Here is a 25678-nt window from a genome sequence, read left to right on the forward strand (position 1 = left end):
GAAGGACTTCATGTTTTTTGTTTGATATTTTATTTTATGACAATGCAAATATCCGTACAACTCATGTTTCTCATAGAGAGATTATAGCTATTGCTGGTTTCCAACTCCTGTCCTTAGTTAGGCGTTTAGTAAAGAAAAAGAAAAAGAAGATATCAAAGCTACATGCAATAATGTGCATATAATACCAGTTATGGTAATAGACAAAAAGGTAAATATTTATATTAAGGTTACATATAGTTTCAACACACAACTATAGAATGTAAAAAAGTTAAAAATGCTCACAGATCAGATTTTGCCTCAGGCACCCTTTATCACTTTTGTTAAAAAGCTTAATATTTTGAGTTGATTTTATTTTGGAGGGTAGTGTGTTCCACATTTGAGACCCTTTTGTGGAGAAAGCTGACTGAACCAAGAAGGTCTTACTTGCGCTTATACTTGCCGCTTACACTTTCCACTTACACTTGCTTTTCTCAAAATGATGAGCTGTGCTGGGATTTTATCAGGCAGCTTTAGTTTCACAAAGGTTAAAATGATGACATCAACTTTCTGTTGTTTTTAGGTTCCAACCAAAAAGCTGAAGAAGTTTGAAAAGGAATATCAGACACTGCGAGAGAGCCAGCTGCAACAGGAAGACCCCATCGACCGATTCCAGGTAGGATGCACGCACACTTACACACAAACACGCAGACACACATACACACCAGGGTTGGAAATTATCACCACTCGCCACTCAAATGCTGCTAAAATATGCAAGTGGCTGCTAGATTTGCTTCACTCACCGGAAGAAAAAAACAAGGCGTTTGGAGGAGTTTGGAAATTGTTTTATTCACCCTGTGAGGATGTTAAATGCACCCATCCCCTTTAAAGTCACGCATACAAAGGCACATACAGTGTATTTATGTGACAGCAGCCTCGTTTCCTGTAGGCTTTAATTCAGTAACTTCTCAGGTAGTGTTGAGTCTTAGAGATGGTAAGAAAAGGCTCTGCTCTTTGATAAAAGTTAGAGTTTATGATGTACTAAGTATCTGCTAAAATTAGCCGTGTTTCTAAGATTAGACATCTCCTATGAATACACTATTGTCTTGTCAAGCTGTACCTTTGTTAATATTTGTGACACTGTTCTGGCTGGAAAAGTTACTTTTCACACATCACAGACTTTTATCATTATTGACCCAAACATCTATAACATTTATTTTTGGGAGAAGCTGCTGAGGTGTTGTCAAGGGGTTTTTGGCTGCTGAAAATGATTTTATCATCAGAGGGTAAAAACAGGAGCAGTTAGGCAGATATTTAGAGATTCAGACAAACTCAACCTGTCAACAGACAGCATCTCTTGTACCAGCATCTTGTCTTTTCCTCTTGCCCCTCTATAAATCTGCTGTTCTTTTTCTTTTCTTTTCAAAATCAGCTCAGGGAATATTTTTTATTTATTTTTATTTTTTCAAAATGTGACATAATCAGAGTTGTTCAGATTACATTTTTATGGTCTGTGGATTTTTTTTTTTTAAAGTAAAAGGAATAGTTTTATTTTTTAAATTAATTTCTAACATTTCAAACAAAGTTTGCTGTTTCATTGTTCCTGCCCACGTTTGAGCCAAAATCCAGATGTATACATGACTGATCTGTAAGGCAAATGTTTGGGGGTTTTTTGCTTTAATTTAATAGAATCAAAATGCTCAGTGGCTTGTTAGTTTATTTGTTTGTTAGTTTCTTAATTCTCATAATATGTTGCAGTCATGGGCTTGTTCCCCTGGAGTCATAATGTTCCCTAGTCAGAAAAACTCTGCATTGCTGATGAAATATCCAAAAAGTTGTAACTGTGAGTGGATAAAATCACATGAAATCAAGATGAGAATTTAAAAAAGTAGTTGTTATAAACATTCTGATAGACAAGTAACCAGCGTGATATGTTGGCGTAAACAGCGCTGTATAAGCTGCTGGATGTGGAGGGAAGGAAGGAAGGACTTTTATTGTTGATAAGATGTTGGCTCAGAGCCATCTCCTCTGCAGCCTGTGGAAAGACTTTCTTACAGAGCAAGAGGACAGAAAGGAGACAAAGCAGGAATGTTACTGCCTGTAAATTAGCACAGGGTTAAAACTTGCACGCTTTTATTGAAGCAGTATCTTTTTTGGATTCTAGTTACTTAATGCTTATTGTATTTTAACATTTTTATGTAGTTTTCACTCCAGCTTCAGGTATGTACTCATTGTGTTGTGCTGTTTGGGGTGTGTGTTTGTATTCATGTATGTCGCATTATTTTTATGTTTGTAAAAATCTGTATGACTTTTTTTAGACAGTTGTACTTTTGCTTGGCTGCTTTCAATCTCTTTATTATTACAAAATAAAAGCAATGGAAAAACGAAAGAGAGGGGAGCGAGAGGGTGAGGCTGAGAAGGGAAACTCTTGTCAGGATCATGTGTTTAACTTTAGTCTGTGCTGCTTGAGGCTCAATCTGAAGACGTGATCGTGGACAGCAGCACGGTAAGCTGCTTCTGCTCCAATAGAGATTTTGATATGAGATTATGTACAGGTCCTTATGCTTACTGTTTGTCCTCATCTTAAATTATATTTCCTAGACATTAAACTTTGATGTGTGAGATTTAACTTTTTTCTCTGATTGCTATGAGTTGACCAAAGACTCAGATGTTTAATCAGTCTGAAACATGATTAAATGGCTGCAGCATAGAGAACCTCCCATCCAGTCTAACTGAGACGATGCAGGTCTTTCCTGTTTGTCCAAATTAAACCCATTTCATCTCTGCTCACAGGAAGTGATTAATTTAATCTGAGGAGCGTTGTACAAACTGCCTCCAAAGCATATGACGGAGTGTGCGTTTATGTACAGATGTTGAGGTGTATTTGTACTCTGTGATCTGCTTTTCAATACTTGCATCATTATATATTTACAGATTATTTGTATCACGTGAGCGTACATATGTCTGTGTGTGTGTGTGTGTGTGTGTGTGTGTGTGTGTGTGTGTGCGTGTGTGTGTGTGTGTGTGCGTGCGCATGTGCGTGTGTGTGTGAAGATAATCAGGGGTAAAAGAGGTTATTGTTGCAGAAGTGACAGACATCTGTGTCAGGTGACCACTCGTAACCACATTAACTGTTAAGTCCCATTGAGGCATGGCCATCATGTGAGACTGTTTATAGGCAGACCAGTAGTCATGAGACTACACTAATGGTCTACAATGGGGACTTTTTTGTGTGTGTGTGTGTGTGTGCGCGCGCGCGTGTGTGTGTGTGTGTGTGCGTGTGTGTGTGGGCACTGGGACATTTTTTTAATTGACTGCAGCAATAGATTAAAATTGAAACGTTGCACTAAAATACACCGTCATGTTAACAATTAACTTGTTTGTCTTATTTCAATTATGACTTTGTAGATGCTAAATGTGTATTTATATTACAGTATTTATACAAAAACATCATGTTCTGCCGTAAAATGTAACTAATGAGTAACTTCTCTTGATATGCCTCCATTTTATCAAAAGGAGGCTTGTGTTCTAAAGTGCATCTAACATGTGATCTGTTTACAAGTTTGTATCGACATCAGAAGCAGTAGTACACTGTCCAACTGTGTGTGTTTGTCCAGAGAGAGAACCGTCGTCTTCAGGAGGCCAGTATGCGTCTGGAACAGGAGAATGATGACTTGGCCCATGAACTGGTCACCAGCAAGATTGCCCTTCGGAATGACCTTGACCAGGTAACACAGCAGGTCTACAGGATGCTTTCATACCCATGAATACATAGTGTGCTTACATACAGTACATATAGTGTTTCAAGTCAAGCAGAGGTGATGTGGTTGTCTGCTTGGTTTCTTTCTTTGTTAAGATGTTTTAACATATAGTATTTGTTCCCAAAAACCAACATTGGTTGTTTTATACATAAAGCAAACAAGAATGATGTGCTCCAAATGCGTAATTGAATTTCACTGTAATTGTTAACTTTTTTGATGGAGTAGTGTCAGACGTTGAGCTGATTATATTAGCCTTATTGTGACATAAACAACATACAAACAAAATATTTCCCTGTCTTTTCTAATATTAGGAAGTAACTAAACACCAGAATTTTAGCTTAAGTATATCTTATCTGCAATGTAAAAAAAAAGAATCAAAATGTCAGGAACATGTGAAGTCCTGGGAGGCGGGCTATGACACACCCATACCATAGAAGAGTTGTCGGATACTGTTTGTAAACAGTGTCGCCAGCAAAAAGTTACAGCCAACCCCAGAGGTGCTAAATTTGCTTTTTTGGCATTATGTATGCGATTGATACCTGTTGGTTACATTCTGGCATCACGGTTGCTACCTTTTTATATATTCTCAAACTCCCTTGTGCGTGATTTAAAGGGGTTACTTTTTTATAAATGTATTGTTTGTTGGTATACATTTAAACAGCTCTTCCTCAACAGTTATTGTTGAGGTGCTCAAACATTTCACTTAACTTCTCACTACACCACTGGACCACTGTGGCTGCACAGTTCTCAGTCTGAATCCCTGGCACTGGATTAGATTATAAAAGTGCAGATGTTCCAGTGCTGCTGCATTTGTATTTGTTTGTGCATTCTGGTGGTTGTTTTAAATTGACTCCGTGCAGCAGTTGCAGATCTGGTATTAAATTAAGGCTCTCTGTGTGCTTCTGTGTGTATGTGCACTCAGGCAGAAGACAAGGCTGATGTTTTGAACAAAGAGCTGCTGAGCACCAAGCAACGCCTGGTGGAGACTGAGGAGGAGAAGAGACGACAGGAGGAGGAGACGGCGCAGGTAACATCTGTTTCCCATCACCTCATTAAGCTGCTTAGGCCTTATTAGACTACAGGCCTAACTGGTCAAGTGGCTCAATGATATTTGCAGTCCGTTTTTTTTGTTGTACTGTATTTTGTTATTTTAAAAAAACAGATATTTGATTGAATTATTATAAGGCAACTAGGGCCACTTGTTATGAGGAAAGTATGCGTAAACCTTGTTGAATATTGCAATAATGTTATTAAAATTAACATTATTTAAGAGTGCCCAGTTAGGCCTTTCTGTTGCTTTCATTATACTTCTGAACTGATACTATTTTCAAAGAACTTGATCATTGGACTGAACAGAAAAAGCACCCATAACAATTAATTTTTGTGCAGTTTTCTTCCGATACTCCCATCAACTTGAAAAAAAACAATATTGCAGTCTTTCACAATATGCTATCACCAAATTGACAGTGTGATGAAAAAAAAATAATGATATATTTTGAAGCTCTAGAGGCAGCACAGAATGTTTGTCCTGTGAAGTTGGCTTAAGGACAAAACTATGATTATAGTTACTTAAAAATCCACTGAAAGGCAAAATTAATTATGAATAACTTAAATCAGTTTCAGTCATTGATCAAAGAAAATAAATGTATGATAGCTATAAGTCATCTTGTCACAACAGAATTAGTATTCTAGATAATTAGAGCAGAAATTCCATAAAGGTGTCTAGAAAACAGGTGCTAAAATCAGCATTTAAATGATATTCAGTCGTATAATTAGTGTTAATCAACAGCTCAATCAAGCCCTCAATGAAATTCATGGCCTCTGTGTTTTTAACATTTAGGGCATCTTTAAAACTCATATTTTCTTCTAACATAACCTTACCTATGAATGGTGGTTGCTATTGGTCACTTAAGTAGCCAATATTGCTGATGTTTATTTGTTATCATGCTATAAGAGAGCTTGATGCAATATGCTATTTAACTATATAATAACATAAAAACTCTGCAAAGTGGATGTGTGAATGTTTTTAATTCTTACCTAGGCTCTTTTATCCCACGGACATTTACATTTGTATTAACATTGTGTTACATCAGCTCACCGTCCTCATCAGTGTAAGATTTTATGTTTCTGTCATCTTGTTTTGTTTCTCCCAGCTGAAGGAAGTGTTCAGGAGGGAGCTTGAAAAAGCTGAGCTGGAGATCAAGAAAACCACAGCAATCATAGCTGAATACAAACAGGTTGGTCAATTTTAAAGACCTAAATCTATCTGCTGTTTTTAGAATGGAAAAAATAACTGAAAAAAACACACACCCTCTGGCCCTGTACTGTCAGTGCATTGGACTATTTACTTTGTGTCTGTTATTCACACTTCTTATTTTGTGAGTTTTTTTTCAACTGTTTTCACAAGTGTAACATAAAGAAGCAGTAAAACTAATGACCTTTGTACTTTGATTAAAAGTTACATATCAGTATCAGCCTGACTGTTTATATCAAGCTAGTTCATTGCAACAGGTAAAAACATTTTTTTGTTTTAATTGCATTTGTATATTTTATCAAACATACTTCACTGCTACAGTAACTGTTCACACAGAGTAACAGGGTAATATAGACTGAAGTACATACAAGGTAAAGCTCAATATTGAGTAAGTGGAGATAAGTGATTGTGGAAAGAGTTTTGATGAAAACGATCTTACTCCTCAGTTTAATTTTCTTGAATAAACAACAACAACAATAGTGTATCTCTTATCTTGTACTTAAAATGTCAAATCATCTTTTATACTTCCTCTTTATGTTTCAGATCTGCTCCCAGCTGAGCACCAGACTCGAAAAACAGCAGGCAGCAACAAAAGAAGAGCTGGATATCGTCAGGGTGAGGTTATACTTTTAAAAGGACAGCTAGGATTTTATCAAGTGGGGTCGAATAAGGTATTTATCCATATTAAGTGTATTATATACCGTGTATGGTGGTCGGCACAACCGGAGTTTGGAGAAGCAGACTGAATTGCTGGAGCAGAGGCTAAATAATGTTCTCTTGAAGATGGGATCAATATCTGTGTAAGGGTGCGCGGTTCTCGAGATATTGTCACTGCTTTACCTTGCTTCTTTTTAGCAGGTAACTGAAGCCGTAATACTGCTCTCTTCAAAGACACTAGGCAGTAACACAGTAATCCTACCTTCCTGGTCTGCCGCTGCCTTAATTAGTTAATTTGTGTTATTGCGTGAATTTGGTGAATCCGAAATAACCCTCGAAAGCCCCAAATTCATACGATAACACAAACTAATTATCAAGGCAGTGGAAGACCAGCAACTGCCACGTTCTGCGAGGTAAATTTGCTGTTTATGTAAATGGAGGCTTTCAAAAGAGTACAGATGATGGCTTCAGTTCCCTGTCGGGAAGGGCTGTCTGACAAAAAGGTAAAAGCAAGGTAAAGTGCTGATAATTCCCCTTGTATAGCATATACTTCAACTGATACTGATTTTGTTTTAGGTGAGACTTTTTTTTAGTGGCTAAAATACGTTTTGTTGCTGCCGCCATCCACAGAAGTACATTGCTTTGCCTCTGTGGCAGTACCCCTGCCTGCTTCTCCAAACTGGAGGTGCACTAACTGCCATCTACTTTAGGTACTGTAACACACTGAATACAGATATGTAACTCATGCAGCCTAACCTTAAAAAACTCAAATTATCCCGTTAATAAACAGCTCCTGTCGAAGGAAGCAGAAGTAATTTAGGGGATATTCTAACTTTTAAATAAATCCACAATATGTTGCATCACAGAACCAATGAAATTACACGACTGCTCTGCCTTTCAGATCAGTTAAGACAAGCCCAGGTTGGTACATTACCACACACCTATAAAGTAAGCAATCATCAGCTTGTTTAGCCCTTCTTCAAATGTGATTTGTACTTTGTGGGTGTGACAGTGCATCATCTCAGGCCTTGAGAAAGATCAGGACATCATTTTTAATGTAATATTTTGCCAGTTAAAACAGGCAGGCAGACATTACACAACCCAACACGGGGAGGAAACAAAAGTGTACAGAAGAAAAATCATCTGTTTATCATTGTTAATGGTTAATATAACATTTCCTCTTATGTGATGGCTAGTTTACTACTGGACCCTGCCAATGGTAACATGACTGCAGCAGCCCTGAGCAGTTATTTTAAACACTTACATTTATTCAGAGAACAGACACTGTTATCCAAAGTGACTTACAATAAGTGCATTCAAAGATGTGGGTACAGCCCCAAAAATTGCAAGAGTCACGCATTTATTTTCTGTTCAGTTATGATTAACTGTCATATATATTGTAAACTTATGCTATAATTGACCACTGTAGCATGCTCACCTTTGGCTGGACTGTGTGTTACATTTTTGTACCCAACAAAGATCGTTTGGCTGTATGTGGATGTCAGGGTGGAGCTGTACATGTAGTATGATGAAATGACTGAATTAAACTTCCCCTTAAGCAGCAAGCATGTAACAGCATTAATATATATATATTTCTTAAACAAAAAAAACTTTTCAATGCATCTGCTTGTAAAGTCATGGCCACCAGGAAAAAGTCTAAATCAAAGGAAAAGATTAATCATGCATTCTGATCCCATTACACAAGATATCCATTTTATCTTCTTTTTTGATCACAGTGTGCTCATTAGGGCAAAATTCTCTCACAATGATCTAACACTGAATACATAAAATGAGTTTTGCGTAACAACTAAGTGTGCAATTGTTTGTCTTTAAGAAATGGCATAAACAACCACAAATATTTTTGACCGACTGCATGACAGCAGTTTTCCTTCACATGATGTCTACAAAGTATGTTCACTCACCAACCTCCGCTAACAAACATGTTTTTTTGTGTGTGCCCTGTGCAGAGTAAAGTAATGGGCTGTGACCACTGTAAGGACCTTTTTACAACCCTGGGGTCCCTCCAGGCTTCGTCCCCGGGCAGAGACAAGACATCCTCTGAGCCGCTGGATGAGGAGAAGGACGGGCTGAAGGAGCAGCTGAGGCATCTGGAGCTGGAGCTGGCACAGACCAAACTGCAACTGGTTGAGGCCAAGTGCCGCATTCAGGTCAGAAACACCAGCAAACAGTTATATAAACAACAATAACAATACCTGTGGAAGAGACGCAGGGCAATATACAGAATTATATAGACGTAAGTAATATAATAAGTAATATATACTGACTTCTAAGTAATATATAGAAGTCATCTTATGGAAATAGACATAAGTTACTTATAAAGTTCTTAATCATTATCTTAAAGACATCTTTTTGTGAGTATAATCATAATAGATAGAGTTTACTGCAAGTTTAATTATCCTATTACTATAGCTTAAGTATTTTCTCTGTGTGCTCATAATACAGCAAAGGTAGAGAAAAAGGACACCAAGCAGGCTGCAACTGGAATCTAAGACCATACTAGCTGCTCTATGACACTTTACTCAAAGGTCCATTGTACTGTGTTTAGGGGCAATTATTAGCAGAAATGCTATAATATTCTTAACTATGTTGTCATTAGTTTATAATCACCTGAAAATAAGAATTGTTTTGTTTTTGTTACCTTAGAATGAGCTGTTTATATCCACATACGGTCCTGTCCAACGTAGTCCGCCATGTAGCCCAAAACCCCCAAAAAATCTAACACTGGCTATGGATAGGGTCATTTTCATTTTCACATCCACTGTAATCCTGCTTCACACTTACCACATGGGAGAAGTTTCAGTTCTGCAGCTCCATTACACACAGGAGCACATTTAGCTACATGCTAATGTCATCATGTTAACATGCTGCTGTTTAGCTGGTGCATTTATCGGCATCTTAGCCAATCTTTGTGTACTGTATTAGCATGTTAACATTTGCTAGTAGTACAAGTACAGCTGAGGCTGAGGGGAATATCAGTAGTTTCACAGAATTGTGGCCATAAACCTAAGTATTGACGCATCAACATTTGACCTGATGACAAAGTAAGATGAGAAGTTAAGGAATCAAAGTTTATTACAGTTAAAGTTGAAGAGGACATCTGTACCAAGTTTCATGGCAGTACCTTCAAGATTTCATTAAAAAACAAAAATATCAACTTCAAAATCTTGAAAACAAAACAGAAATAAGATGAGCTGTAGTACATACAGAAGCACTTGAACCCACTCCAAAGAAAATCACACACAACTGTGGATATGGAACTTAAAAGTATAGACACTCCTAGAACACAGACCCTTAACCCTTTGAAACCTACCTAAGAAAATTGTGTCAATATCAATATTATAGCAAAAACATGGGGAGAAGGAAATGAGCAACTTAAAAAGACAGGTCCCAAAAATAGCCAGAAATTAACAAAAAAGAACAAGACAATTACCAGAAAATAAGCAGAAAAAGAAAAGTAAAAACAAACACAAACGAGAAAATTACCTCACAAAAAATGTGCAATTTGTTTTATACATTTTTCTGTGATACAATTTTAAACATATAATTGTAATAATTATAAACACTTTTTATAATTATTTAGTTTTTGGACATTTTTCCTTTTTTAAAAAATTTTATATATTTATTAAGTTTTCCACTTTTTTCCTAACTCTGTCCAGCCTAATTTGGTGTCACTTTTTACCAATTTCTAGCATTTTTTTTAACATTTCTTGCCAAGTTGCTCACTGCCTTTTCCCCACGTTTTCAAAAGAAATCAAACCAGTGTGCTCAGGTTTCAAAGGGTTAAACATCTTGTGAGGGTATGTGAATGAAGCACAAGAAAACTCATGTCAATCCAGGTTTCAAAGGGTTAAGAGTATCAGAATTCACAGGTGCATAGAAAACTGCTAATTTGGTTACTAATTTAAATAGTCAGTTTTCATTAAATGCTCTTGTATGACTGGAGATATATTTAGTAGCTGGATGGTTTGGATAATGTGCTAAAATGCAGACATAGTTGTCGATGAACTCCTCAGTCCTCCTGCTGATCCCTCTGGTCACCCTGCAGGAGCTCGAACACCAGCGGGGAGTCCTGATGAACGAGATCCAGGCAGCCAAGAACTCGTGGTTCAGCAAGACTCTGGGCTCCCTGAAGAGCTCAGCCTCCTCTTCCTCCAGCTCCACCTCCCAGACCCCATCCTCTCCAAAGGAGGGCCCTGTGTAGACAACCCCGCGTCCATCTCTGATTGCCCTGCAGGATGCACACTAGAGCTGAGGAACAAGAGTTGGAAAAACAAGCAGCGGAGAAATGCAGTATTCCTTTTCCAGCCGGTGGCAGAGTGATGCTCACCAGCTTCTGGGACTGCAAAAAGCTGTAAAGATGAGGGAAGGAAAAAGGGTGGAGGACTGGACCTGTCGCCTGTCTTTCACAAAATGTTTACATTTGAGTGAACTAAAAAAAGTCTTTTGACCCTCTCTGCGTCACAGTTGATGTGACAGTTGAGAATAAATCATCAGTGAGGCTTAACGTTGATTTAAAGTTCAGTTGTCATTGCTGACACTTTTCTTAGAGTTCTTATAAAAAAAAGCTTAAATAGGCATACACAATGGCATTCCTCTTGCAAGTGAATAATTTAGCTCCACCTTGTGGTCAGATATAGTTACTGCAGAGTTAAAGTAATATTATCTGAGTGAGATTATATTTTTTAGGTAGCTGAAAATTAAACCTGCATTCACTTTCTTCACAATTTTATCAGTAATTTCAATGAAAGTGATACAGCTACAGATGGAGAAATATTATACATTTACTGCATAGAATTATAGGGATCTATATTAACCATCTTCAGCGCAGCAAAGCCACAGCGCTCTGAAAAAGGAATACTGCATTCAGTCTTAAACAAGAACAACACAAAAGTTGTATTTCTTTATAGTAATATAACGTAAACAATGTTGTCATATAAATATGTATAACTAATTATTGATTTTTGTAATAATCTTGTACAGTTCTTTAAGAGAAGAAAAAAACAAGGAAATTGTTCTTTAATTTCTTCTTCTTCTTCTTTTTTTTTTACCATTTTGAATTTGAATGTCATCTCTCTAGATGTTGACGTAAGCACAGTATGTGATCGATCTGGTCGAGTCCAAAGGCTGGAGAACCAAAGTGACAACCTGCAGAGATCTTAATGTCCCTACTGTTTCCTCAGTCATGGGTTTAAACTTGAGGTGCGTAATATCACTCTAAAATTTGGGAGTGATATTACACGCTTGATAATTTTTTTAATTGTATTTTTTCAATCTCAGTTTAAGCTCATGCCTGGATGTGTTAAATAGTCTGTTGAAGTGATCATAACAGAGAAGGACTCTTTTCCCTCTCTGTGTCCGTTTTGTCTTTGTTATAGTTTTAAAGAATCAGTTGGGATTTTCATAGCACAATGTCACACATCTTCAGTGATAATGGGAAGTCTTCAGAGTGGTTTTAAATATGTAGAAGCTGCATATTGACCTTTGTTTGAGATGTTCAGTTTTAAAAATTTTTTTTTTAATCTTTTACTGTTAAGCTTGTTTTTTAAAGGGACATTTCACCCCATATTTTTCCTCTTATGCGTAGTACTATTCATCAGTCCACATGGTTGTGGTGTGAGTTACCGAGTTTCGGGAATATCCGTCCCTAGAATGTCTGCTGTCTGTCAAACTTAATGGAACTAGATGGCAGTCCATTTTTGAAAAACTCAACAGCAATGTCTCTTTCCAGAAATCATGGCCCAGTTACTCAAAGATAATCAACAAATCTGCAGTTTCATGTAGGAACTTATTTTTCCAAACCAAATTTCACCTGTCAACCGTATCACCGCGTGGAAGAAAGCGTGCATCTACTCATGGAAGAGCGGCTCGTGCTCGTTATGGTGTGAGATGTGAACATTAATGGCGTCCTCCTCCGATGAGCTGAGACATAAGTCATTGGTGCTAGATGAGCTTGCAGTAGATGCTTGTTCCCTTCTGTACAGTTATATGGTTGCTGGAAAAAAGTTTGTAAGAAGGAAAATAGTTCCTACATTAAATTGCTCTGTGGATGATCTTGAGTAACCAGGTCATAATTTTTAGAAAGACATTGCTGTCGAGTTTTTTAAATGCATTTTTTTTTTCACGCTTTTAGCACCAAAAGCCGAGTGCCATTTAGTTCCATTATACTGGAGAGAAGGCAGACGTCTCTTCAGCTGATATCTCCAACATTCGGCAACTCACACCAAAACAATCTACATAGCACTACAGGTAAGAGAAAAATGTGAATCTTTGTTTTTGGAGGAATTTTTTCCTCAGGTCATATTAATTGTCTCTGGTGGCTGTAAACAGACATTACAGTTTGAGATTTCATGGCTTGTGATTTTCTTTTTTCTTGAGCAGACTGGAAAAATGACTACCACAGAGCCAGATAATCCATCACAGTAGTCATGGAGAAACTGAGTTTAGGTAACAGTTCCAGCATATGCTCTACAGTATCTGTTACATAGCACACATAATCCCCAAATAAATGCCTAGCATAACATTAATAAGCACGATTGAGTTGTAATATTCTCCTCTCATTTCCAAACTGTCCTAAGGCGATTTGCTCGGCTGTGCCAACGTTTTTACGCTTTGTTTGGTTAAAGCAAGAATGCAATGTGCATACATTAATCTTTCCTGTGTCCATGGTGGATTGTTGACTGAGTTGTTCAGGGATAACACCTAAGTATGAACAGAAATTCAGCCCACGAGTAGTATCTTTAAAAAAAAATTTAAAAAAAAGATTTTGAAATAATCTGCAGGTAAAACGGTAAGTAAGTAAAATTTACATTTACAATTTCAAGTCTTATTTTAAGTCACTTGGGACCACAACCTAAAAAGATTAACCTGAATACATGAAGCTTTATCCACAGTAAGTGTGAGGACCACAGCCTCTGATCGAAGGACATAAAACAATTAGTTGCAAGTTGTTTTTTTTTATTTTATTTTACCATCATGAATGCATGTTAGTGCTGTGTTAGCAGGCTGAGAGCTGCAGTGTCAGTGCCAAATGTCCTGCTTTATTCTTAACTCTGGTTGTCACTTAAATCAGCCTTTGGACTCTGACCAAGCCCTTGTGTACTTGTGTGTGTGTGTGTGTGTGTGTGTGTGTGTGTGTGTGTGTGTGTGTGTGTGTGTGTGTGTGTGTGTGTGTGTGTGTGTGTGTGTGTGTCTTTGGATGTGTGTATGTCCATGTGTGTTCTGCACTGTATCTCATGTGGTTGAAATTGAAATGGTTTTTTCACCACGTGGCTGCCTTTTTCTGTTGTCGACTGAAGCTGTTGGCTGGTGAGAGGAACACCATCTGACAGTCTGAAATGTCGGAGAGTGTCAGTTGTGCCATAAGAGCCTCCCATCTGTTCCGTCCTCAGTGGTCTTCCTCCGTGCACCCAATGACCTGAAACAACCTTACCTATAACCATGTCATCTAATGTTATTGACAGATTTGCTGGATATCATCTGTTCTGACACATTTCCACCAGGGCCTCTCAGTACGACCAGTGTCCTCCCACTGGTGGCTACTGGAAATGCATCCATATCAAGGAAAGGGAGAAAAGGAAGTGACTGGCTTTCACTGAATCCCAGGTGTGTTTTGCATTTCCAGGACATTCCCTCTTCACTATCATGCATCATTCTTTTTAGTCACGCCTGTGACATTTACAAAGTCATACAACCAATTTACTGTAAACTGTGGCCAAGTTGAAGAGAGCTCCCAGTCTTTTATGTGCACTAACACAACATTGATATTTTAAACACTATTTCCAGATGTGCGTTTGTTTAAAAGTTATCCTGAGCACAGAGCATAATTATTTTTTAACTGATGATTACTGTTGCTAAGAGGACAGCTGCCAATTTATAATCCACTCTGATTCAGTTCATTTCAATGATGCAAAAACAGGCAGTTAGTCAGATTAGAGGTGTGATGTGTGTCGTGTAGTTTACAGTTCGCTGTAATGCCACAGTCCTGTTACACAGAGAGGGACTCTTCCTCAGCTGGTCCGACTCACATCACTGTTTGCTGTACAGTAACTGTCATTAATAAATTTCAGTTTTCTGTTTATGCACTCCGAGCTTTTATTGAACAACAATATACAGACCATACATTGACCAACTTCAATACGATATCCTGTCATTTCACTGACACAACTAGTGGTACAAGTTAATTTGCAACATCATGCACATGGTTGTATCTGCTAATTCAGACATCAAGGAAACGGGCATTGGAATAATTGAACTGAAAACAGTAATGTCACTTCAGTATAAGCACCGCTGGTGTCCATGAAGCGCATACAAGCACAAACTGTAAGACTTTGTAATAGGATGCTTAATGTTTAGCAGCTACTGCAAAAAACACCACCATTTAAAAGTTTGGAATCACCTGTTACATATATGATTTTCTTCTTTCCTTCAATGATGGGTATTTTAACATACATTATAACACTATCATTCAGACACCAGATTTATTATTAAGATAAAAAAAGTTTAATTTAAAAAAAATTGAAAAAAATAGAACTGAATGACTGTAGTGTTTTGATCTCCATGTACAAAACAAAGCCTCCATACAAAATAACATCTGTTTGGGAAGAGGACTTTCTTTACAATTTAAAGATGTAGAGTAGTCCTCTCAGACATCTGACTGTAGCGTTTAAGCTCAATTAAGCTTTTATGACAAGCAATTTTGAACATTTGAATGGTAATGTAAACATTGACTGTTTTTGTAAAATTCTTTAGAATACTGGTAAGTTCTAGGTAAATCAGATTTGGTTCATATGTAATGTTATCAGCTGTATAAAGATTCAATATTCATGGAGTAATGTGGAGGGAAAAACTGATGAGTAGAGAAAAGCCCCAAAGACACCATGACTGGCAATTCCATTTTAATAAAATCCAACGTTATCATTAATACAACAGATTAAAAACGAGCACACTGTTTGTGCGTGGTTTAGTTGTTGACAAACTTTAACAAAAATGGAACATAGTAACAATAGCTATTTTATTCAATGATCTGGTGCAACTACAGGGCTTACACATTGGACCTGAGCTGCTGGATGCTGGGTCATTTTAAAGATCATTTTGTTAGAGTCAGACAAGGAAAAAAAAACATTTGCTTGCTTTTTCTTACTATTCTTTGGTTTCAGTGTTGCTATACAGGTCACTCAGCTCATCAAAATAACTGTCAGCGGAGCGAAGAATCTGGATGATGGCAGTGAGCAGCAGGATGTCACAGTGCAGGTCCAAGTCAAACTCTTTGCTATAGTTCTTCACAGGAACAACACAGGACATTGGCACACCGAGTCGAGCGCTGACCTCCTGCATCTGGATCACAAAAGCAACACCAAAACACAAAAAAGAAGGTAGTTTTTACTTTTTTGTAAACACCACAAGACAACTGCACTGGTCCACAGGCAAAAAGGTTGATAATGTCACATTTTTGCATTTTTGGATGTAATAATCACACTATAATTTACAAAAAAAATGTTATTTTGTATACCTGAGCCATTACAGTACACAAAGGCAGATTGCTGAATCAGATAAAAAATGTTATCTTGAATTAATTTCACATTTCTTCTAAGACTGTCGCTTACATCCTTCCGTCAAGGCCACAGTTAATCAAAAATCCAGACAGCAAACAAGCATATTTACATTTTCTGTGTAAGAATAAGATCCTAGAATTTAAAGTTGATCTCACCAGTTCTTCAATGTAGCCACTCTTATAGATGTTCCTAATGTCCTGTGAAACAAAGGGGCAGGCTTCATCCACTTTCGTCATCAGTACCAGCTGAGGAATGCCTGGAAAATAAATCGAAATTCAAATAATGCCCTTCATTGGCTCTGAAAAAGGAGGTTCTGTATATAAGCACAAGTACATGCTGCTTACCATGTTAGCAGCCTGTACATATATCAATGGTTTGTGAATATCAAACAAGTATGCTATGATATGGCTGACATATTATACTCTGACTTTTTTTATTTAGTTTTTGAACATACTATACTTAACTATTTTGTGATATTTTTGAAAGACATACTACACTATAACTCTCTAATGTCCTTTTGGACAACATACTTGAATATAACGTTTTTTTATGCCATATGACGAAATATTTTTCCAAACAATTTGGGACCACATACTGTACTATAACTTTATTCTGAGATTTTTTAAACATACTGAACTAAGACATTTTTAGGATAATTTTGACAATACACTATACAATGACATTTTTTATGATACATTCGAAGATATAAAATGACATTTTTGGGTAAGCATACTGTAGAAATAGCCGAGACACAACATAGCATAGAATGTTGCAAAAACAGCCAAAAACAATATAGTAATACATGTCCATTTGAGTATGGCTAAAAATGTCAAAATATTATGTGTCCCAAAAACAGCTGGAAACACCTCAAAACAGCTTAAAATAGTGTGCCGAGACAAGCCATAGCATAGAATTTATTAAAAATGGCCCAAAGACCATGATATAATATGTTGAAAAAATGACCGAAAACTATAACATGTTCCAAACAAAGCTGAAAACACCTCAAAATGCCATAGCATAGAATTTTGCAAAAAAAAAGGCAAAGACACCATAATAATGCATGTCAAAAAATCACCAAAAAGGCAAGGCGATATTAGCATTCCAAGACATGCCATAGCATAGAATACGGCAAAAACAGCCAAAGATGCCATAATGATGATTGTCCAAAAAATTACTGAAAATGCAAGGCTTTAGTATGGCTAAAACTGTCAAAATATGACATTTCCCAAATACAGCTTAAAACACCTCAAACCATCATCAAATAGCGTGCCAAGAAACACCATGGCATAGGAAAAAAAAGCCAAAAACACCATGATAAGGCAAGGCAAAAAAAAAAAACAAAAAGAGAAGCCGAAAAGACAAGGCTATGGTATGGCTAAAAATGTCTAAATATGGCATGTCCCATGAACAGCTGAAAACACTTCAAAACAGCATAAAACAGCATTCCAAGACACACGATAGCATAGAATACTGCAAAAAGAACCAAAAAAGCCATAATGATGATTGTCCAAAAAAAGACTGAAAATGCAAGGCTATAGTATGGCTAAAAAATTCAAAATATGACACGTCCCGAACACAGCTGAAAACACCTCAAAACAGCATGAAATAGCGTACAAAGACATGCACTAGCACAGAATTTTACAAAAACAACCAAAAAATGCAGGTTGAAAAAAAGACCCGAAAGGCAAGGCTATACTATGGCAAAAATGTCAAAATATGACATGCCCCAAAAACAGCTGAAAACACCTCAAAACATCATAAAACAGGGTGCAGAGACAAGCCATAGCACAGAATTTTGGAAAAACGATCGAAAACACCATAACAATGCATGTTGAAAAAAAGGCCACGAAAGGCAAGCCTATAGTATGGCGAAAAAAGTCATGATATGACATGTCCCAAAAACAGCTGAAAAAACCTTAAAACAGTATAAAAGAGTATGCCAAGACACGCCACAGCATAGAATACTGCAAAAACAGCCAAAAACACCACAATAATGCATGTTGAAAAAATGACCCAAAAGGCAAGGCTATAGTATGGCAAAAATGTCAAGATATGACATGTCCCAAAAACAGCTCAAAACACGCCAATACAGCATAAAATGGTGTACAAAGACACGCCATGATGCAGAATTTTAGAAAAATGGCCAAAGACATCATAATAATGCATGTTGAAAAGATGACCCAAAAGGCAAGTTTATACTATCACAAAAAAGTCGAAATATGACGTGTCCCAAAAACAGCTAAAAACACGTCAACACAGCATAAAATAGCGTGAAAAGGCACGCCATGGCACAGAATTTTGCAAAAATGGCAAAAAACACCATAATACTGCATGTTGAAAAAATGACCCGAAAGGCAAGGCTATAGTATGGCAAAATTTTCAAAATATAACATGTCCAAAAAACAGCTGAAAACACCTCAAAACAGCATAAAATAGCGTGAAAAGGCACGCCATGGCAAAGAATTTTGCAAAAACAGGCAAAAACACCATAATAATGCATGTTGAAAAAATGACCAAAAGGCAAGGCTATACTATGGCAAAATTGTCAAAATATGACATGTCCCAAAAACAGCTGGAAACACCTCAAAACAGCATAAAATAGCATGCAAAGACAACCCATAGCACAGAATTTTGGAAAAACGATCGAAAACACCACAATAATGCATGTTGAAAAAATGACCCGAAAGGCAAGGCTATAGTATGGCTAAAAATTTCAAAATATGACATGTCCCAAGAACAGCTGAAAACACCTCAAAACAGCATAAAATAGCATGCAAAGGCAAACCATATCATAGAATGTTACGAAAATGGCCAAAAACATCATAATAATGCATGTTGAAAAAATGACCTAACAAGCAAGGCTATACTATGGCAAAAATGTCAAAATATGACATGTCCCAAAAACAACTCAAAAAATCTCAAAACAGCATGAAATACCATTAAAAGACACACCATGGCACAGAATTTTGCAAAAATGGCAAAAAAACACCATAATACTGCATGTTGAAAAGATGACCCAAAAGGCAAGGCTATACTATGGCAAAAATGTCAAAATATAACATGTCCCAAAAACAGCTGAAAAGACCTCAAAATAGTATTAAGTACTGTACAAAGACACACCCTAGCACAAAATTTTACAAAAACGGCAGAAAACACCACAATTATACATGCTGAAAAAATGACCCGAAAGGCAAGGCTATAGTATGGTAAAATTGTCAAAATATGACATGTCCAAAAAACAGCTGAAAACACCTCAAAACAGCATAGAATAACGTGCAAAGACACGCTCTTGCATGGAACTTTGCAAAAACGGCAGAAAACACCACAATTATACATGCTGAAAAAATGACCCGAAAGGCAAGGCTATAGTATGGCAAAAATGTCAAAATATGACATGTCCAAAAAACAGCTGGAAACACCTCAAAACAGCATAAAATAGCATGCAAAGACAACCCATAGCACAGAATGTTGCAAAAACTGCCAAAAACACCATAATGATGCAGGTTGAAAAGATGACCTGGAAGGTAAGGCTATAGTATGGAAAAAATGTCAAAACATAACATGTCCCAAAAACAGCTGAAAACACCTCAAAACAGCATAGAATAACGTGCAAAGACACGCTCTTGCATTGAACTTTGCAAAAACGGCAGAAAACACCACAACTATGCATGCTGAAAAAATGACCTAAAAAACAAGGCTATAGTATGGCAAAAAATGTCAAAATATAACATGTCCCAAAAACATCTGAAAACACCTGAAAACAGCATAAAATAGCGTGAAAAGTCACGCCATGGCACAGAATTTTGCAAAAACAGCCAAAAACACCATAATATTGATTGTTGAAAAAATGACCTAAAAAGCAAGGCTATAGTATGGCTAAAAATTTCAAAATATGACATGTCCAAAAAACAGCTGGAAACACCTCAAAACAGCATAAAATAGCATGCAAAGACAACCCATAGCACAGACTTTTGCAAAGACAGCCAGAAACACCATAATGATGCAGGTTGAAAAGATGACCCGAAAGGTAAGGCTATAGTATGGCAAAAATGTCAAAATATGACATGTCCCAAAAACAGCTGAAAACACCTCAAAACAGCATAAAATAGCATGCAAAGACAACCCATAGCACAGAATTTTGGAAAAACGATCGAAAACACCACAATTATGCATGCTGAAAAAATGACCTAAAAAACAAGGCTATAGTATGGCAAAATTGTCAAAATATGACATGTCCCAAAAACAGCTCAAAACATCTGAAAACAGCTTAAAATACCGTGTAAAGACAAGCCATGGTACATAATTTTGGAAAAACGTTCGAAAACACCACAATAATGCATGTTGAAAAAATGACCCGAAAGGCAAGGCTATACTATGGCAAAAATGTCAAAATATGACATGTCCCAAAAACAGCTGAAAACACCTCAAAACAGCATAGAATAAAGTGCAAAGACACGCTCTTGCATGGAACTTTGCAAAAACAGCAGAAAACATGACAATTTTGCATGCTGAAAAAATGACCTAAAAAGCAAGGCTATAGTATGGCAAAAATGTCAAAATATGACATGTCCCAAAAACAGCTCAAAACATCTGAAAACAGCTTAAAATACCGTGTAAAGACAAGCCATGGCACATAATTTTGGAAAAACAGCAGAAAACACCACAATTATGCATGCTGAAAAAATTACCTAAAAAACAAGGCTATAGTATGGCAAAAATGTCAAAAAAACATGTCCCAAAAACAACTAAAAAAATCTCAAAACAGCATAAAATACCATTAAAAGACACGCCATGGCACAGAATTTTGCAAAAATGGCAGAAAACACCATAATACTGCATGTTGAAAAGATGACCCGAAAGGCAAGGCTATAGTATGGCAAAATTGTCAAAATATGACATGTCCAAAAAACAGCTGAAAACACCTCAAAACAGCATAGCATAACGTGAAAAGGCACGCCATGGCACAGAATTTTGCAAAAACAGCCAAAAACACCATAATGATGCAGGTTGAAAAAATGACCAAAAGGCAAGGCTATACTATGGCAAAATTGTCAAAATATGACATGTCCAAAAAACAGCTGGAAACACCTTAAAACAGCATAAAATAGCATGCAAAGACAACCCATAGCACAGAATGTTGCAAAAACAGCCAAAAACACCATAACAATGCATGTTGAAAAAATGACCTAAAAAGCAAGGCTATAGTATGGCTAAAAATTTCAAAATATAACATGTCCCAAAAACAGCAGACAACACCTCAAAACAGCATAAAATAGCATGCAAAGGCACACCATGGCAAAGAATTTTGGAAAAAACGATCGAAAACACCACAACAATGCATGTTGAAAAAATGACCCGAAAGGCAAGGCTATATACTATGGCAAAAATGTCAAAATATGACATGTCCCAAAAACAGCTGAAAACACCTCAAAATAGCATAATGTACTGTACAAAGACACGCCATAGCACAGACTTTTGCAAAAACAGCCAGAAACACCATAATGATGCAGGTTGAAAAAATGACCCGAAAGTCAAGGCTATAGTATGGCAAAACTGTCAAAATATGACATGTCCAAAAGACAGCTGAAAACACCTAAAAACAGCATAAAATAGCATGAAAAGGCACGCCATGGCACAGAATTTTGCAAAAACAGCCAAAAACACCATAATAATGCATGTTGAAAAAATGACCAAAAGGCAAGGCTATACTATGGCAAAATTGTCAAAATATGACATGTCCCAAAAACAGCTGGAAACACCTCAAAACAGCATAAAATAGCATGCAAAGACAACCCATAGCACAGAATTTTGGAAAAACGATCGAAAACACCACAATTATGCATGCTGAAAAAATGACCTAAAAAACAAGGCTATAGTATGGCAAAAATGTCAAAATATGACATGTCCCAAAAACAACTCAAAAACTCTCAAAACAGCATGAAATACCATTAAAAGACACGCCATGGCACAGAATTTTGCAAAAATGGCAAAAAAACACCATAATACTGCATGTTGAAAAAAAGGCAAGGCTATAGTATGGCAAAATTGTCAAAATATGACATGTTCCAAAAACAGCTGAAAACACCTAAAAAACAGCATAAAATAGCATGAAAAGACACGCCATGGCACAGAATTTTGCAAAAACAGCCAAAAACACCATAATGATGCAGGTTGAAAAAATGACCCGAAAGTCAAGGCTATAGTATGGCAAAATTGTCAAAATATGACATGTTACAAAAACAGCTGAAAACACCTAAAAACAGCATAAAATAGCATGAAAAGACACGCCATGGCACAGAATTTTGCAAAAACAGCCAAAAACACCATAATGATGCAGGCTGAAAAAATGACCCGAAAGTCAAGGCTATTGTATGGCAAAATTGTCAAAATATGACATGTCCCAAAAACAGCTCAAAACATCTGAAAACAGCTTAAAATACCGTGTAAAGACAAGCCATGGTATATAATTTTGGAAAAACGTTCAAAAACACCACAATAATGCATGTTGAAAAAATGACCTAAAAAGCAAGGCTATAGTATGGCAATAATGTCAAAATATGACATGTCACAAAAACAGCTCAAAACATCTGAAAACAGCTTAAAATACCGTGTAAAGACAAGCCATGGCACATAATTTTGGAAAAACAGCAGAAAACACCACAATTATGCATGCTGAAAAAATGACCTAAAAAACAAGGCTATAGTATGGCAAAAATGTCAAAAGAACATGTCCCAAAAACAACTAAAAAAATCTCAAAACAGCATAAAATACCATAAAAAGACACGCCATGGCACAGAATTTTGCAAAAATGGCAAAAAACACCATAATACTGCATGTTGAAAAGATGACCAAAAGGCAAGGCTATACTATGGCAAAATTGTCAAAATATGACATGTCCAAAAAACAGCTGGAAACACCTCAAAACAGCATCAAATAGCATGCAAAGACAACCCATAGCACAGAATGTTGCAAAAACAGCCAAAAACACCATAACAATCCATGTTGAAAAAATGACCTAAAAAGCAAGGCTATAGTATGGCTAAAAATTTCAAAATATAACATGTCCCAAAAACAGCAGACAACACCTCAAAACAGCATAAAATAGCATGCAAAGGCACACCATGGCAAAGAATTTTGGAAAAAACGATCGAAAACACCACAACAATGCATGTTGAAAAAATGACCCGAAAGGCAAGGCTATAGTATGGCAAAAATGTCAAAATATGACATGTCCAAAAAACAGCTGAAAACACCTCAAAACAGCATAAAATAGCATGCAAAGACAACCCATAGCACAGAATTTTGGAAAAACGATCGAAAACACCACAATTATGCATGCTGAAAAAATGACCTAAAAAACAAGGCTATAGTATGGCAAAAATGTCAAAATATGGCATGTCCCAAAAACAACTCAAAAAATCTCAAAACAGCATGAAATACCATTAAAAGACACGCCATGGCACAGAATTTTGCAAAAATGGCAAAAAAACACCATAATGATGCAGGTTGAAAAAATGACCCGAAAGTCAAGGCTATAGTATGGCAAAATTGTCAAAATATGACATGTTCCAAAAACAGCTGAAAACACCTAAAAACAGCATAAAATAGCATGAAAAGACACGCCATGGCACAGAATTTTGCAAAAACAGCCAAAAAAGCCATACTAATGCATGTTGAAAAAATGACCCGAAAGGCAAGGCTATACTATGGCAAAAATGTCAAAATATGACATGTCCCAAAAACAGCTGAAAACACCTCAAAACAGCATAGAATAAAGTGCAAAGACACGCTCTTGCATGGAACTTTGCAAAAACAGCAGAAAACATGACAATTATGCATGCTGAAAAAATGACCTAAAAAGCAAGGCTATAGTATGGCAAAAATGTCAAAATATGACATGTCCCAAAAACAGCTCAAAACATCTGAAAACAGCTTAAAATACCGTGTAAAGACAAGCCATGGCACATAATTTTGGAAAAACAGCAGAAAACACCACAATTATGCATGCTGAAAAAATGACCTAAAAAACAAGGCTATAGTATGGCAAAAATGTCAAAAAAACATGTCCCAAAAACAACTAAAAAAATCTCAAAACAGCATAAAATACCATTAAAAGACACGCCATGGCACAGAATTTTGCAAAAATGGCAAAAAACACCATAATACTGCATGTTGAAAAGATGACCCGAAAGGCAAGGCTATAGTATGGCAAAATTGTCAAAATATGACATGTCCAAAAAACAGCTGAAAACACCTCAAAACAGCATAGCATAACGTGAAAAGGCACGCCATGGCACAGAATTTTGCAAAAACAGCCAAAAACACCATAATGATGCAGGTTGACAAAATGACCAAAAGGCAAGGCTATACTATGGCAAAATTGTCAAAATATGACATGTCCAAAAAACAGCTGGAAACACCTTAAAACAGCATAAAATAGCATGCAAAGACAACCCATAGCACAGAATGTTGCAAAAACAGCCAAAAACACCATAACAATGCATGTTGAAAAAATGACCTAAAAAGCAAGGCTATAGTATGGCTAAAAATTTCAAAATATAACATGTCCCAAAAACAGCAGACAACACCTCAAAACAGCATAAAATAGCATGCAAAGGCACACCATGGCAAAGAATTTTGGAAAAAACGATCGAAAACACCACAACAATGCATGTTGAAAAAATGACCCGAAAGGCAAGGCTATATACCATGGCAAAAATGTCAAAATATGACATGTCCCAAAAACAGCTGAAAACACCTCAAAATAGCATAATGTACTGTACAAAGACATGCCATAACACAGACTTTTGCAAAAACAGCCAGAAACACCATAATGATGCAGGTTGAAAAAATGACCCGAAAGTCAAGGCTATAGTATGGCAAAACTGTCAAAATATGACATGTCCAAAAGACAGCTGAAAACACCTAAAAACAGCATAAAATAGCATGAAAAGGCACGCCATGGCACAGAATTTTGCAAAAACAGCCAAAAACACCATAATAATGCATGTTGAAAAAATGACCAAAAGGCAAGGCTATAGTATGGCAAAATTGTCAAAATATGACATGTCCCAAAAACAGCTGGAAACACCTCAAAACAGCATAAAATAGCATGCAAAGACAACCCATAGCACAGAATTTTGGAAAAACGATCGAAAACACCACAATTATGCATGCTGAAAAAATGACCTAAAAAACAAGGCTATAGTATGGCAAAAATGTCAAAATATGACATGTCCCAAAAACAACTCAAAAACTCTCAAAACAGCATGAAATACCATTAAAAGACACGCCATGGCACAGAATTTTGCAAAAATGGCAAAAAAAACACCATAATACTGCATGTTGAAAAAATGACCCGAAAGGCAAGGCTATAGTATGGCAAAATTGTCAAAATATGACATGTTCCAAAAACAGCTGAAAACACCTAAAAACAGCATAAAATAGCATGAAAAGA

At 36.7% G+C, this 25678-nt stretch overlaps 2 protein-coding genes across 5 annotated transcripts in view; one reads left to right on the forward strand and one right to left on the reverse strand.

Annotated features, from left to right (window-relative positions):
- Window positions 1-14744, forward strand: part of rabgap1l (RAB GTPase activating protein 1-like) — a 137808-nt gene extending 123064 nt beyond the window's left edge. For all 3 annotated transcript variants that reach the window (XM_088077592.1, XM_088077593.1, XM_088077594.1), the window contains exons 20-26: window positions 560-652; window positions 3594-3704; window positions 4660-4764; window positions 5891-5974; window positions 6535-6606; window positions 8616-8816; window positions 10715-14744. In XM_088077592.1, coding sequence (XP_087933718.1) covers window positions 560-652; window positions 3594-3704; window positions 4660-4764; window positions 5891-5974; window positions 6535-6606; window positions 8616-8816; window positions 10715-10870 — 822 coding nt within the window. In that variant the 3' untranslated portion in view covers window positions 10871-14744. The remainder of the gene's footprint in view (window positions 1-559; window positions 653-3593; window positions 3705-4659; window positions 4765-5890; window positions 5975-6534; window positions 6607-8615; window positions 8817-10714) is intronic.
- An 802-nt stretch (window positions 14745-15546) lies between these two features.
- The window catches only part of LOC121964977 (interferon-induced protein 44-like), a 34674-nt gene continuing 24542 nt past the window's right edge, over window positions 15547-25678 (reverse strand). For both annotated transcript variants that reach the window (XM_042515156.2, XM_042515150.2), the window contains exons 7-8: window positions 16376-16476; window positions 15547-16002 (exon numbers count right to left, since the gene is read on the reverse strand). In XM_042515156.2, the coding sequence (XP_042371090.1) occupies window positions 15808-16002; window positions 16376-16476 (296 nt within the window). In that variant the 3' untranslated portion in view covers window positions 15547-15807. The remainder of the gene's footprint in view (window positions 16003-16375; window positions 16477-25678) is intronic.

The sequence above is a fragment of the Plectropomus leopardus genome, chromosome 5 (assembly GCF_026936395.1).
Source record: "Plectropomus leopardus strain MGB_pleo_1.0 chromosome 5, ASM2693639v1, whole genome shotgun sequence".
Classification (NCBI taxonomy): domain Eukaryota; kingdom Metazoa; phylum Chordata; class Actinopteri; order Perciformes; family Serranidae; genus Plectropomus; species Plectropomus leopardus.